Below are 16,211 nucleotides of genomic sequence, written 5' to 3'. Positions count from 1 at the left end.
AAGTATTACGATTTGATGACTTCAGAACGTCACTGTTGTTGAGTTACTAGCAAATGTTCACCAGTCTAACTGATGTTTTGACTGAAATTTTCTTCATATATACAAACAAAATTATGGGGTAAGAAGGACATTTTTACAAACTTCAAAAATAAGCTCTACCCTAACGATGACTGTTTATAGTCAATAATGTAAACTTGGTCATCGTAAATATTATGATGTGGTTAATTGCTGTGTAGTTTTGAGTATCGTTTTGCTGTGTTTTGTGTTATTTCTCAAAATGTCTGGCAGTGGAAGGAGCAGGTGTTGTTACTGAGGTGACATCACAATCTAAGGGGCCCTTTTACTAAGACACGTAGGTGTCTACACATATACAACATGCGTCAAATTGGAACTACCGCCCAGCTACTGTGTGTCCCGGGCGGTAATTCCATTTTTGACGCACATTCAAAACACGCTGTAGAAAATTTCTACCGCTTGATGCTTACCTGGCAGTAATTGGCAGTGTATGTGCGCTGATGATTACCATCTGGTTAACGTGGGAGGTCTTACTGGTAAGTCAATGGGTGGCGGTAAGGTCTCATGCCGAAAATGGACATGCGCTGGTTTTAATTTTGCCACACTTCCATTTTCAGCCACAAAAAAGAGCTTTTTTGCAGGCGCGCTGAGAAATGGATCTGTGTGCATCCAAAACATGTGCCTACGCCAGTGCAGGCCATTTTTCAGCGTGTCTTAGTAAAAGAGCCCCTAAATATTTATTGTATGGTGAGTTGTAAGGGAGACAATTCCATTGTGGGAGAGTATTACTGCATCTGGATTACTGCAATGCACTATACTATGATCTGACTACAAAGGGCCTGAACCAGCTCCAATTGATTTAGAATGCAGGACTCGTAGAAGGTTGCAAGCAATGTGACCACATCACACCATTTTTGCAAAAACTTCATTGGCTACCAGTTCAATACAGGGCTAAATTTAAAACTCTATGTCTGATCTTCAAGGCCTTCAAAGGAAATGGCCCTGAGTACCTGAAGAACAGGATGATCCTCTACACACCACGAAGGACACTAAGGTCCTCTCAAGGATTATCACTAACCACACCCTCTCCAAAAGACATTACACGATGTGATACCCGCAAGCAAGCCTTCTCCGGAGTAGCCCCCACACTCTAGAATGCATTGCCTGAAAGGCTCCGCTTAACACAAGACTATCTCTACTTCAAGAAGCAGGTGAAAGCTTGGCTCTTCAAGCAGACCTTTAATGGAAGAAGTAACTAACTTGTTAGTCTCATTCACACACATAAGGAGAGACTCGGGCTGCACATACCGCAGCAGGACATGTTTATCCACTCCTACCCTAGCTGAGACAATATTTAACCATCTCTCTGACCTCATGTGCAACTTTCTTTAATACTTGGGAGGTAGAGAAAAATGAGTAATATTTGGCTACAGAGAGGAAGGGAAGAGGAGATGCTGAACACAAGGAGGATAGAATAGGGAAAGAAAGTGGAAGGAAAAGGAGATGCTGAACTTGAAGAAGGGCCTTGAGCCACTTCTTGGAGAGGACAAACAACTGAAGGTTTACCTAAAGCATTAGATACCTTTGAGCCAGTATGTGTTACCGAACTAGATATGCATATTGCCATTCTAACATAGTAACATAGTAAATAACAGCAGATAAAGACCTGTATGGTCCATCCAGTCTGCCCAACAAGATAAACTCATTTTACATGGTATGTGATACTTTATATGTATACCTGAGTTTGATTTGTCCTTGCCTTTCTCAGAGCACAGACCATAGAAAGCTGCCCAGTACTGTTCTTGTACTAAGTTCTGAAGCTAACATCGAAGCCCCTTAAAATTTACACTCCAGCCCATCCCTATCTATTCAGTCACGATCCGGGCATAGACCGTAGAAGTTTACCCAGCTCCCGTTTTGTTTCCCAATTACCGGCGTCGCCATCCAATCTCTGCTATGATTCCATGTAACCATTCCTTCTAAACAAGATTCCTTTGTGTTTATCCCATGCATGTTTGAATTTCATTACCGTTTTCATCTCCACCACCTCCCGTGGGAGGGCATTCCACATATCCACCACCCTCTCATTGAAAAAATACTTCCTGTCATTAATCCTGAGTCTGCCCCCCTTCAACCTCAATTCATGTCCTCTAGTTCTACCATCTACCCGTCTCCGTAAAAGGTTCATTTGCGGATTAATACCTTTCAAATATTTGAACATCTGTATCACGTCATCCCTGTTTCTCCTTTCCTCCAAGGTATACATGTTCAGGTCAGCAAGTCTCTCCTCATACCATTTGCAACGCAAATCCCATACCATTTTTGTAGCTTTTTTTTGCACAGCTTCCAGTCTTTTTACATCTTTAGCAAGATACGGCCTCCAAAACTGAACACAATACTCTAAGTAGGGCCTCACCAATGACTTGTAAAGGGGCATCAACATCTCCTTTCTTCTGCTAGTTGTGCCTAGCATCCTTCTGGCCACGGCCGTCACCTTGTCGCATTGTTTCTTCACCTTTAGATCCTCAGACACCAACACCCACCCCAAGGTCTCTCTCCTGAGTAGAGCTCACTAATCTCTCCCCTCCTATCCAGTATCTCTCTTCCGGATTTCTGCACCCCAAGTGCCAGACCTTCGACCATTCTTCTAACGTTCAGAGATCCCTTCTCATCGTTTCTACTCCCTCCGGGTTATTCACTCTAAGTTTGCACTTAGGAAGTTTCCTTGTAGTATCTTTTATAACTAATTTAAAAGTGGGGAAGGAGTAGTGATATGGTGGTGGGCATGATGTGTGGACATATCACTTTAGCTTGCCCCCTTTCTTACCTTATTTACCCCTTCTACCACAACTACTACCACTGTCTATTACCAATACACTAACCATAATCTATTAATTTGTTGAAAAGAAACATGGTCTTAATACTTCACAGAACTTCAGATAGTCCACCTCCTTTCTGCAATCCAAAGGAAGATCATCCTTTAATTTAGGACCAATTATTGAAAAATTCAGATCTTCACCAACTGTTCCTCCCTTGAAGGAGAAATGACCACCAGATTTTGCTGTTCAGAATACAAAAATCTAATCTGTTCATATTTGCAAAGAGTCTTATGCAAGTAACTAGCGGTCAGTGCAGCCATGACCCAAAAAACTAAAGTCAAGATTTTAAATTTGATTCTATATTCTACCAATAGCTAATGGAAGCTCTACAAATATGGTGAAATACATTCTCAAATGTTCACAGCCAGGCTTTGTTATTCTCAACTATTTGAACTAATTAAATCAATTTCTTTAAAAAGCCTATCAATGTGGAATTGCCGTAATCAAGGCCAGATAAACCAAGGGCATGGACCACCTTATTTCACTCTACAAATTATCTTCACAGCTGTAATATGGCCTTTCAAATAAAGCTGAGGGTCCAAGACAATTTTCAAATTATTCACTTTTGGGAACACTTAAAGAAGATCATTACTTCACAGCAAACAATTCTGAATTTCCTCTGAGTACTATGGATGCTTAATTTAGCAATGAGTTCCAAAGTAAAAGCTGCATGGGAGTCCTGCCGGTGCTTTAACATAGGAGTTCTAGAGAAATACCAGCCTCCCTTTTTTTTCAAACCCCAGATGGCTATATAGATGCTCTGTTGTTAGAAAACTGACAGCAGAATCCTATGCACCTTACAGTCAGCATGGATTTAGCCAAGGAAAGTATGGTCTCACCAATCTGGAGACAACCAGCAGAAAGGATGATGATCCGCAAACCAGCAAAGAAAGAAGCAGACCAAAATGATTGAAGTGCTGAGCGATTTTATTAAGAGACACCTGACGTGGCCACATTTCGCCCTACGTCTGCGTCAGGAGTTAAAACCTAGCAATAAACAAATAAAGCAACTATAAACAAATAAATGATAATAAGTAATTGAACATGCAAATCAGCAAATTAGACATAATTAACAAAAAGATAAAAACATTAAAAACAAATGTACTATAAATGAAACATAAAGCTGAATACATAGAAAAGAGCGCATGTGTTTTAAAATACTATCAAACTAAAAACATTTAAATCCATGCATAAAAAATACTGTTCTCAGTGTATTTTTAAAATTACACAGTGCTCATTTTAAAAAATCAATTGGTAGTGTCTCACCACAGCTATAATAAAATTAACAACTATTATAACCAGCATGTCACCAATAGCAAGATGTTACAAGTGATCAGAAACACCAGAAGGGAACACACACCCTTTGGGTAACAGTTTTTGAAGGCATGAATAAACATGTGGATAAAGGTGAGGCAGTTGATGGGTAGCATATCTAGATTTTCAAAAAGCTTTTGACAAAGTCCCTCATGAGAGACTCCTGATGAAATTTTAAAGCTATGGGGACAGGAGGTAATGTCCTGTTGTAGACTGGGAAACGGGAGTAGGGTAAATAGATAATTCTTTCAATGGAGGAAGGTGAATAGTGGAATGCCACAAGGATTTGTACTGGGATTGGTGCTTTTTAACACGTTTAGGAACCCTTTTACCATACTGCAGTAAAAAGTGGCCTTAACACATCCTTACCTGGGTCATTCCTACATGCTAAGGTCATTTATTCTGCAGGGGTAAAATGACCGATTTTTCCATTTTCATTATTAATGACCACGCACTAATTTTAATCAATGATGGACCAATAGTTCACCGTACAAATAAATAAACAAACATGTGGAAGGAGAATGGGGGGAAAAAGTCTCATAAGTCACCAGGGGACACTTTTACTAAGCCACGTAGGCACCTACGCACATCCAACGCACATCAATTTTGAGTCACCACCCGGCTACCATGCCTTAAATTTCATGCAGAAATCAAAGTGTATTCTATAATAATTTGTGTAACTTAATTGGTTAACTAGCCAATCAGCGCTGTCAATTGGATGTTATCAAGCAATTATCAGCACTAATTGTCATTAATCAAGATTTACAGGCACAACTCGCTAACAGCCCTGCTTACTAAGCCGTGCTGCAGGCACGCTAACGTTTTAGCATGCGCTGATACAGACAACCATTATATTCCTATGGGTGTCTCTAGCATTAATGCGTGCTAAAAAGTTTACCTGCCTACAGCATGGCTTAGTAAATAGGGCCCTAAGTGTATTCTGTAACATAGTGCACTTAAATTCTCATAGTTGAAAAGGGGGTGTGGCCATGGGCATTGTTATGGAATACACCTGCTCTGTGCCTAATTTAGGCATCAGGATTTACACCAAGTAAAACATGACGTAAATGGCTGCGATTAAATTTGGTCACGTGAAGAAGCGCTTGGTGTATTCTATATACCGTGCAGAAATTTAAGCTTATTCTATGAAATATAGGTGTGCTTTAGAGAATAAGCCTAGGCGTATTTTTTTTCTGCACGGAATTTTCAGGTGCCATATATAGAATCTATTCCTTAGCACTGAAACGCAATACCGTGTTGAGTCTGAATCTATCTTCTGAATTTCCACCATCTTTTGGTCTAGGTATGCCCTACCACGATTTAAAAAGTGGCGGTAAGCCCAACCGGGCTTACTGCTTGCTATAAGGGAAGTCCCACCGTGCTACCTTGGCAGCTCAGCAGTAGTTCCCACTCCCAGCGCATGTACCCGGTGGTAATCGGGCAGTGCCATGTGCTGCCCAGTTACTGCTGTGGTAGCATGGGAGCCCTTGCTGCCCCCTCAATGGGTGGCGGTAAGTGCTCCCACCCAAAATGGGTGTGCGACAAGTATTTCACTTGCTGCATGTCCATCTTTTTTTTTTAAAACCTGCCTTTTACGCACTGCGGTAAAAGGGCCTTGACGCACATCAAAAACAAGCACTGATTCTTGCTGTAGTTTCATAAAAGTGACTTGCAAAGGTCACAATTTGCTGCAGTGTAGAGGAAGTTTGTCCCCGTCCCCATGAGTTCTGTCTCCATCCCCGCCCCATCCCCTCAGGCCCTGTCGTCATCTGCAGAAGCCTCGAACAATTATGATTTTATATTTAAATCTTTTTATTAAAGTATAAAAAGGAATAATATGCTGTGCAACTGTTGTGTATAAATTACAAATAGAAAACAATAATAACAGCGAGCAGCTATAATAACCTTCCTCACCACCACCCTCTGCCCTTCCAATCGCAACAATAGCTGACTTCTACTACCCCAAGGAATCCTAATCCACCCTGTTAAAATGTCCAGGGATACAAAATACAACCCATTCTGTATGACCTAGAGGGGAGAAATATGCCCTATGAAGCACTGTTATAATTTTTTAATCTGTGGATGAATAAGTCATCAACAATCTCAGGATTCAGTCCTTCCTGCAATAGAAGATGTCTTCTTAGAAGATATGCTGGTAGCAAAATGTACAGCATCCCCCATGCAAATTTTGCTAGTTGTGGCCAGCTTGTTTTTCCAAAAAAAAATCAAAATATCATTGTCTGCATCACTCAAACATAAATAACAGTCCAGTTCATTAACAGGCTTCAAAGTAGAAAATGACATGGGGACAAAGTTTGTCCCTGTCCCTGTGGGCTCTGTCCCCATCCCCACCCTGTCCTTGTGCTGTCCCCATGGGATCTGTCCCTACAAGCTCTGTCCCCATCTCCATCCCCATGGTTACTGCAGGTCCCTGCCCCTGTGTCATTCTCTACTGCAAAGGGAATCAAACCCAGATTGCCAGGATCAAAACCTGCTGCACTAACCATTAGGCTACTCCTTCACTCCCAACACCTCACAGCAGATATAAATTTATGGGCTAGTATTTTCACGCTGTTAGGACTGGATAGGGAATATATTCTCTAAAGTTATATAAGGGTCCTTTTACTAAGCTGCATTAGGCACTAATGTGTTCCTCAGGGCCGCCGAGAGACTAGGCTGGGCCCGGGGCAAGGCCGCCCAGCCCCCCCCCCCCCCAGCCGCTGCCGCCCCCTGTCGGTCCCCCCGCCGCTGCAGTCCGCGGTCTCACCTGCCTGCCTCCAAGGCTCCAGGCCCCCTGCATTCAAGGCAACAGTCACAGATCGCCTCTTTTCTGGCCTTCCCTCCCTGTGTCCCGCCCTCGTTTGATGTAACTTCCGGTTTCCACGAGGGTGGGACACAGGGAGGGAAGGCCCGAAGGGAGACGATCTGTGAGTGCCTCTTCGAATGCAGGGGGCCCGGGGCCGAGGAGGCAGACTGGTGAGACCAGGAATTGCAGCGCCTGCGGCCTGACCCCTTGGAGGCCTGGGCCCGGGGAATTTTGTCCCCCATGCCCCCCCTCTCGGTGGCCCTGGTGTTCCTAACGCAGCTTAAAATGATGTACTGTGAGATGCACTTAGGCATCTTGTGGTATCCTGTCAAGGATAGCGCATGAACCCTCACCACCTACAAAATGGGTGGCAATAAGTGCTCACGTGGTAAATTTTTGAATGGCCACCCACTAATGGCAACATTAGCGCGTGGCCATTAATACAAAAAATACAAAAAGGCCATTTTTACAGCTGTGGTAAAAATATAGAAATGGAAAAAACCCCATATAAGGGCTCAGAAAGGCTGGCTTAGTAAAAGGACCCCTAAATTAATCAAAATTAGTATATGGTCGTTTCTAAAGAAAAAAAATGTTCATGTTTAAATCACAGTATACAAATATATATTTTTCTGAATTTATAGAGCTGTCAACTCACTCTCCTCATAACAATGTCACGCAGAATGGATTACTATAGTCCCGGTAATTCCAGATCCGGAATTATAAAAGACGCAAACAGAGCTGTGTTTTTTTCTAATAAATTGCTTCGTCTAATGTATGCTGAGCTTTGCAGACAGCATTTGGTCAAATTTTAATAATCCCTCATGGGAGCTGACACCAAGTTCCAGCAAGTCCAACACTGCAGATTACAACAATAAACCAGACCCTGCTGTCTCAGGAAAATGCTGTGCCTCTCATTTCAGTCTACAGACACATATCTGCAAGGCTCCAGCTTTGTATCTACAATATCAAGGTTTTCTAATCCAAGTAAGAAAAATACTTAAAGAAAAATATTTAGCAACGTATACATAAATAAAAAAGGGAAATAAAGAGAAAATAAATGTATTCTCTTGAACCTAGTCTATTGTTATCAGTACAGCAATTTCTGGATGTGTATAATATTTGCCAACGAGGCATAGAAACCCATATAGGTTAATCCTTTTCTGCCCCAACCATCTTCTTCCCCACCTCCCTCCCACTGCCTCCGCCGCTGCTGCTGCTGTTACATCCTGAGACCCACAATACGCAGTGGCAAAACAAACACTTGCAAGGTCACAATCACTATGAGCAATGCTGCCAGCTCTGCTGATCTTGCCCCCTCCAACATTGACTTTCTTCTTCAGAGGGGCAGTGGCGTTCCTAGGGGGGGCAGTGGGTGCGGTCCGCCCCGGGTGCATGCTGCTTGGGGGGGTGCCGCGCACGCCTGTCCACCGTTCGTTCCATGCTCCCTCTGCCCCGGAACAGAGGGAGCATGGAACAAACGACGGACAGGCGCACGCGGCACCCCCTCCCCCAGCGGCGTGCACCCGGGTGGGGGGGTGTCCTTTTGCCGGGGGGGGTCGCGCTGCACCCGGGGGGTGGGGCGCATAGGCGATCCGCCCCGGGTGTCAGCCCCCCTAGGAACGCCACTGCAGAGGGGGCTGGACTCTGGCAGAGTGGACTGTGAAAAACAGAGAAAATAAGGCCCCAAGCTTGTTTTCATTTTATTGCTACTGCTGTTGCTGTCATGGGAAGCAGCAGCAGCCAGGATGCTGGGGGGGTGGGGAGGAGAGTGCTGGGGCAAGGGGAACAGAAAATGCTGAGGTGGATAGGGGAGGGGAGAGAAGAGTTGATGAATGGAAGGGGGAGGGAGAGAGAGAGAAAGAGAGAGAGAGAGGATGCTGGATGAGGGAGAGGGAAGACACTGGATGGAAGAAGAAGAGAAGGGAGGCCCTGGATGGAAGGGGGGGGAGAGAGAGAGAGCAGATGTTGAATGTTGGATACAGAACAGTAGCCTAGGATGTGGAGGACTAGCCTAATGGTTAATGCAGTGAGTTGAGATCGTGGGGAACTGGGTTCAATTCCCACTACAGCTTGTTGTAACCCTGGGCAAGTTACTTAACCCTCCATTGCCCCAGGTACAAAAAAACCCAGACTGTGAGCCCACTAGGGACAGAGAAAGTACCTGTAAATAGGACCAGATTCCATATAAGGCATCTTAAATGTAGGTGTGTTGGAGTAATGCGCACAGTGCTTTTCTATAGTCTACAGTAAAATGTGGTTTATAGACTAGAACATAAGTGTTGCCATACTGGGACAGACCAAAGGTCCACAAAGCCCAGTATCCTGTTTCCAACAGTGGCCAATCCAGGTCACAAGTACGTGGCAAGATCCCAAAACAGTAAAATAAATGTTATGCTGCTTATCCTAGAAATAAGCAGTGGGTTTTCCGAAGTCCATTTTAATAATGGCTTATAGACTTTTCTTTTAGGAAATTATCGAAGCTTTTTTTAAACCCCGCTAAGCTAACTTCTTTTACCGCATTATCTGGCAATGAATTTCAAAGTTTAATTGCATGTTGAGTAAAGAAATATTTTCTCCAGTTTCTTAGCACGTACATTTAGGTGTGGCCATGCCTAAATGTACACACAGTCAACCAAATTCTATAACAATGTGTATAAATGTGATTGAAACGCCTACACTCCTCCTATGGCCAAGTCCCATTTTCAGCTACACTCATTAGAATTTACGTGTGCGCTTTTTAGAATACACCTAAAAAGAAGCATGTGTAAATTCCAATTATTGTCAATTAGTTATGATAATTGGTAGCTATCAGTCAATTATCATGACTAATTGGCTCATTACTCAACTGAGTAGCGTGCTTAAATTGGCCACATGCACAATTTAATGCACGCTATTCGCCACACCTTATATAGAATCCGGGGGATCATGTGTACAGCACTGCATACGCCTAACAGTGCTATAGAAATGATAAGTAGTAGTAGTAATATGGAAGGGAGAGAGAGGGAAGACCCTGGATTAAAGGAGAGAGGAGGTTTTGGATAGAAGGGAGAAGCTACATGCAAAACAAATCTGACATATGGAAAAATAAGTAGAGCCAAAATCCAGTATTTCCTCTGACTTCATGCCATGTTCTGTATTGTACAGGGCAGGATTAAGGAATAGGCAAACTAAGCATATACCTAGGGCCCAAATATTTAAAAGAACCCATTCAAGGCAGATGTTTGCACTGTTAAGTCAAAAGTGGCAGAAAGAAGTTTGGGGATTGAACAAAGTTTTCAACTTATCTGCTGCGTCTTGTGGGTATAAAAACCCTGTCCGCTGACCTGCAGATAAATTGCAAATTTTGTAAAAAGTTTAAGGATAATTGATGAAGATTTTGCATGTTTATGGAAAGCTGAGGCAAGTTTGAAACTCCTTATGTATTGCTGTACACTTACCACAGTGTGTTTGAGTGTAAATTACACAGATCTTTATAGTCACAATCATGTGAGGAATCTAATAATGAAGTGTGGCACTTTAATTGACAAGTAGAGCAGAACACACTCCTGGCTTGTCACATATGTACAAGTTGCCGGTGCCAGTGAGCACTCTAATAACACTATGTATGACACTGTCAGCCTCCTCTCATTTCAGTCTTAAAGGTGCTCCCGCTGTGTGGTAATTGCACTGTATTTCAGAGCGCTAATTTTCGACAATCACACCTAAAAGAATGGCACATATTTGCCAGTTATGCTAGTAGTCTTTAAAGGAAAACAGGAGCATTCTTTCCTTTATAGAATAGTTTCTAAAGAGCTGCCTTCTTGGCACCTAAAAATAGAATCACCCTAGTTAATGCTGAAAACAAGATGAAACATTAACTGTGGAAAATGTGCCCAATACTCACTGAACGCAGCCACTGCAAGAACCAGTGTAACAATAATGGAGGTCCATGATATCCAAAGCGCCTTTTTTCTGTAGCTCTGAGCTTCGTGAGGCTTAAGTTTTGTGCTGCTTTCTAGTAAACCTGATAAAATCAACAAAAATCAATGAGCCTTGTGTGTTAATTTTAATCTTTACAGATCAACAATTACTGCTAATTGTGATAACTCAAAAACAAAAAAAAACAGTATTATGTGGTGTCTATATTTAGAAAATGGGGAGAAAGTCTCAACTAATGCGGCAACTTATTATCCAAGAATTTTGTTGCACGCACAAAAAGTCATCATCGACTAGAACCCCCCCACCCCCATGGAAAAATATTTATTTTTTTGTATTTTTTATTTTGTGCTTAAACCCAATAGAATCTCATTACATGTACTTTCCTCTTGAAACATCATCATTATTATCCAGCATCAATTGTTATCAACTGTCTTACGGTATGGTTCCCTGAAGAAGAATATCGAAACGGGACCGTTGGAATCAACACGCAAGCTGGAGTACACTTTGTAAAGATAAGTGTTTTTGTGCACTTCATGATATAATAATAATGATGATGTTTCAAGAGGAAAGTACATGTAATGAGATTCTATCGGGTTTAAGCACAAAATAAAAAATACAAAAAAAAGAAATATTTTTCCGCGGGGGGTTTTCTTGTCGATGATGACTTTTTGTGCGTGCAACAAAATTCTTGGATAATAAATTGCCGCATTAGTTTTATTTATTTATTTGGAACATTTATATCCCACATATTCCCAACATAGCAGGCTCTATGTGGCTAACAATTTATAAAGAATGAACATCAAACAAATGCAAGGGCAGAACAAAGAAGAAGGCACATCGGGGGGGGGGGGGGGGGGGGACAACAGGGGAAGCCAAGGAGGGACGGCAGGAAGTTAAGGAACAGCTGAGTAGGTTTCATCACATAGATGAGTCTTGAGGAGTTTCTTAAACAGGGCGTGGTCGGTAGTTTCCCTTAATGCGGATGGCAGAGCATTCCAGTATCATGGACTCATAAAGCAAAGAGAGGAGGCGAAGAGCAATTTGTACCGTACATTCTTGCAGTTAGGATAGTGGAGATGTAGGTAAGTACGGAACGGCTTCTTGGAGTTTCTTGGAGGGAGGTCAATCAGGCTGAGTTGAGACTTTTCCCCAATTTTCTAAATATAGACACCATAATACTGCTTTTTTGATTTTTGAATTTTAATCTTTACAAAAACCGATTGAAACATTGGATCACAAACAAAGCAAACTAGTGCCTTTCCAGAAGCGTCACATCCCGTGTTTTTCTCCATTGATTTACATGCTGATTTGCATGCGCTTACTGCACTTTGAGGCTCTTTTAGTAAGTTGTGCTAAGAAACAGGCTTAATGTGCCCTTGCACGAGAGCCTTTTCTGGACACTATAAGCCCATCTCTGGCACTGCTGTCAAAAGGGGCCTTTTTTCAATTGGTTTTATTCTGGCTGTGTGTTAATGCTAGCATTGGCACACGATCATTTAAAAAAAAAAAATTAGGGGGTCTTTTACTATGCCTATGTGCGTCTCGGTGTTTATTTATTTATTTATTTATTTATTTACGTCAATTTATATACCGTATCTTATTGCTACTGCAAGGCAGAACGGTTTACAATTTATAAAAAAAAAAGGCAATACAATAAGTACAAATTAGACAAACATTTGAACTCCAATCATTACAGGAAAGCACAGCAAACCCAGAAACTAGCTACATAAGATGAAAACAATATAACTCATGAATAATACACAGGAGAACACTATAAATACAAAATTAAATACATAATATAATCTACACAGACTTAGTATATATTACAGATGCCCATATCTAACCCTTCTTCCATTATTCTAAATTCTGATCGACATACTCGATAAAGTAGAAGGTTTTCAAAAGTTTCCGAAAATGAAAGTAAGATTTCTCAAGTCTGATCTCTTTTGGAAGGCCATTCCAAAGAGAGGGAGACAAATAGAAAAAAGCCGAATTCCGTGTAGATTCCCATCTAGCCCTAGCAAGAGGAGGAATCACTAACCTGTTATCTGTCAGGGATCTAAGGGTTCGTGTGGCAGTGTAAGGAATAGTTAGATTTGACAGATAGTCAGGATTTAGTGTATAAAAAGCCTTATGGGTCAAAACTAAGGCTTTAAACTTAACTCTTGCTTCAACCGGAAGCCAATGCAGTTGATGTAGCAAAGGTGTTACTCTGTCATCCCTCCGGGCCCTACAAATCATACGTGCTGCAGTATTCTGATTTCTACTGCAAGCTAAAAGCACTAGCGTGGTTTAGTAAAAGACTCCGTAACTGCGGGAGCACTTACTGCCTCCTGTTTAGGAGGCCCGCGTTATGGACATGCAAACCAGTTAATGCTGTGATGATGTCAGCGCACTAATAACCCCTCAAAACAATGTTTTTACATACTTCATAATTAACTCGCGCAAATTGCAAAATTAATGCAGAACACTTTAGCACATCCCACATTAAGACATTTTTGCTGTGTTAGGCATACATTAGTGCCAAGCACAGCTCAGTACAAGGACCCCTTTATTAACTGCAAAAGGTAAGGGGCCTCTTTTACTAACCTGGGGTATGCAGCTAGTGCAGGTTTTACTGTTAGCACTGACCCATGCTAATGGCCACCATGCATTAAGACCAGCCAGCATGGCAAAAATCCCATGTTAGCTGCCTAATGTGGGTAAGGGTTGGAACAGAGCATGACAGAGGGAGAGAGGAGACCCTAGCTGTCAAAACTGTCAATAGTACAACTGCACTAAATGCCAAGCTTCCACGTAGAGGCCAACCAAAACCAGTGGTTTTGGACATGGCCAAAACCAAATCTGCGTGCAAAATTCGCTGCTTGGTTTTGGACAGAACTGTCCCCTGCCACCACCACCACAGCTGCAAGCCTGTCTCCCTGAGCCAGCCTCCCCCCTCCCCAACAGAAAACCTGTCTCCCCCGGGTGATAAAATGGCAACAGTGACCCCTAGTGTTAGTCTCATGCAGGTAGAGGTCAACCAAATTTCAGTTTCACATTCAGCACCAAAATTGATACAAAATTCAGGTTCAGGTTTCAGCCAAAAATGCCTGTGCATTTCTGGCAAAAATTTAAACCATAACCCCCACCCCCTCTGCTGCCACTACCACCGCAATCCTGTCCCCCCAAGTCAGCCTCCCTCCCAAACACAAAACCCATATTCCCCCAGGCCGCCCACCAGCTCTGCCATTTCCCAACCCCTGCCCTGGGGCCCTCCCCAGGCCTACCTTCTAAAAGCCCTGGTGGTCTAGTGGCCTCATTAGAGCAGGAACATCCTGAGTTGTTCTTGCCCCTGCTGGCTGCATTGCAAAAATGATGGCTGTGACTTCCCGTGGCAGGTGACTGGGGAATCCTCCTGCCCATGCTGGTTCCAGTCCTAAAATGGCTGCCATGACCTCTCACAGCAGTCTCATGAGGCTGCCATGGGAAGTTCCAGCCACTTTTTTTTTGCAACACAGCCAGAAGGCAGGAGCAACTCGGAATGCTCCTGCTGCAAAGGGGCCACTAGATCAGCAGAGCTTTCAGAAAGCAGGCACAGGGGGAGGGCAGAGCTGATGGGCAGCCCGGGCCGGGGAGGCAGGTTTTCTGTCAGGAGGGAGGCGGGTTTGGGGGTACAGGCTTCTGGTTGTGGCAGTGGCAGGGGGCAGGGCAATGGTTTTAGTTTCTGCCAAAAATGCACAGGCATTTTTGGCTAAAACCTGAATCCGAATTTCAGGTCAGTTTTGGTGCCATATCCAAAATCAAAACTGAAATTCGGCTGACCACTACTTCCATGAGACTAACACTAGGGGTCACTGTGGCCATTTTGACACTCAGAACCAGACAGGGCAGGAACAGAAGGGGCCTGCTCCTTGCTCATTCTACTAGACTACCACAGAACCCTCATGACCTCTCAAGATGAGTTGGGGGAGGTCTGTGAGGTGCTGAAAGGGTTAAGTTTGATGGGCGTTGGTCTGCTATCGGGATGGTTAATGTTGAGGTTGTGATTGTTGTGCCAGTAGAATGAAAAGGGTTAGGGTACTTGCACTGAGGAGGAGGGGAGGAATCAGATGGGAAGGAAGTTGTGCTTTGGGACTCAGAACAGGGGTACTTGCACTGGAGGGGGGTCAGGAGGGGCTAAACTGACACTGCCATGCCTTCATGTATTATTGGACAGTCTGAGTAGTGGCAGTGCTACTGGACTGCCGATAGCATGGATGCATTTAACACCTTCTCCTGAGGTGGCACCTGTGCTATCAGTAGTCATGACAGCTAGCATGCACCACTGAACCATGAGCTACCTGTCACAGCCAGCCACACTTCTGCTCTATCTCTGTCATGCCTTACTCCTATCCCCACCCACATTAAGCAGCTAGTGTGGTCTTTTTACCACACTGACAGGTTTTAACATGTGTTAGTCATTAGTGTCAGTCCTCACTAGTGCCTACAGAGTGGTTAAACCCACCTTAGTTAGTGCAGCTTAGTAAAAGAGCCCTTTAATTATATCAGCATCAGACACTGTCCTAAGGATATATGGTAAATTGATATTGTTTTCATTTAATATTATTATTATGTAGTATTTTAAAACCATATCCCTCTGGAGTCTATAAAGGTCATCCAAATTTGGCACAGTCCCCAGATCAGTGCCAAAAATAATTTGTTAATGGGCTCCAATGATTTAATTATTAGAGCTAACACTTCATTGGCACTAATTATGATTTGGGTGCCAATTTGGCTACATGCTATTCTGTAACAATGGGTGCCTAAATTGGATGGCACACGACTCAAAAGAGGGCTTGGGCATGGGAGGGGCATGGGTGGAGAGCAACCACAAAAAGTGGAAAGAACACAAAGGTCCCATGGGGTGGATAGAATCCAACAACAAGGAGTGGGAACTGAATAAGGCTCTTCAAGAACAGGCTCAGGACGCCGGAATGGAATTATGAATGTTTATTTAAGATGACTCGACATGGAACCATGTTTCAGAACATGCAAGCCTGCCTCAGGAGTCTTGATGCGTATACTTGAAGACACGGGCGTAGCCAGACTTCGTCCGGAGGGGGGTCCAGAGCCCAAGATGAGGGGGCACATTTTAGCCCCCCCCCCGGCACCACTGACCCCCCACCATTTTACCCCCACCCCCACCCCCCGCTGCAATTTTTGACACCCCCCTGCCACCACCACCTTTGACCCCCCCCCCCCGGCGCCAACCCTTTCGACCCCCTCTTCCCGCCACTGCCAACCCTCCCCCACCGTCG

General features: G+C 43.5%; 1 protein-coding gene across 1 annotated transcript in view; it reads right to left on the bottom strand.

Moving 5' to 3' along the window:
- TMEM163 (transmembrane protein 163) overlaps positions 1-16,211 on the bottom strand; it is a 262,708-nt gene that overhangs the window by 223,220 nt on the left and 23,277 nt on the right. Inside the window, exon 2 of the mRNA XM_030209865.1 lies at positions 10,898-11,020. Within this exon, the coding sequence (XP_030065725.1) occupies positions 10,898-11,020 (123 nt within the window). The remainder of the gene's footprint in view (positions 1-10,897; positions 11,021-16,211) is intronic.

Source organism: Microcaecilia unicolor, chromosome 7 (genome assembly GCF_901765095.1).
Source record: "Microcaecilia unicolor chromosome 7, aMicUni1.1, whole genome shotgun sequence".
NCBI lineage: Eukaryota > Metazoa > Chordata > Amphibia > Gymnophiona > Siphonopidae > Microcaecilia > Microcaecilia unicolor.
Note: the sequence above shows the minus strand (reverse complement) of the source record. Positions and strands in the feature narration are given on the sequence as shown.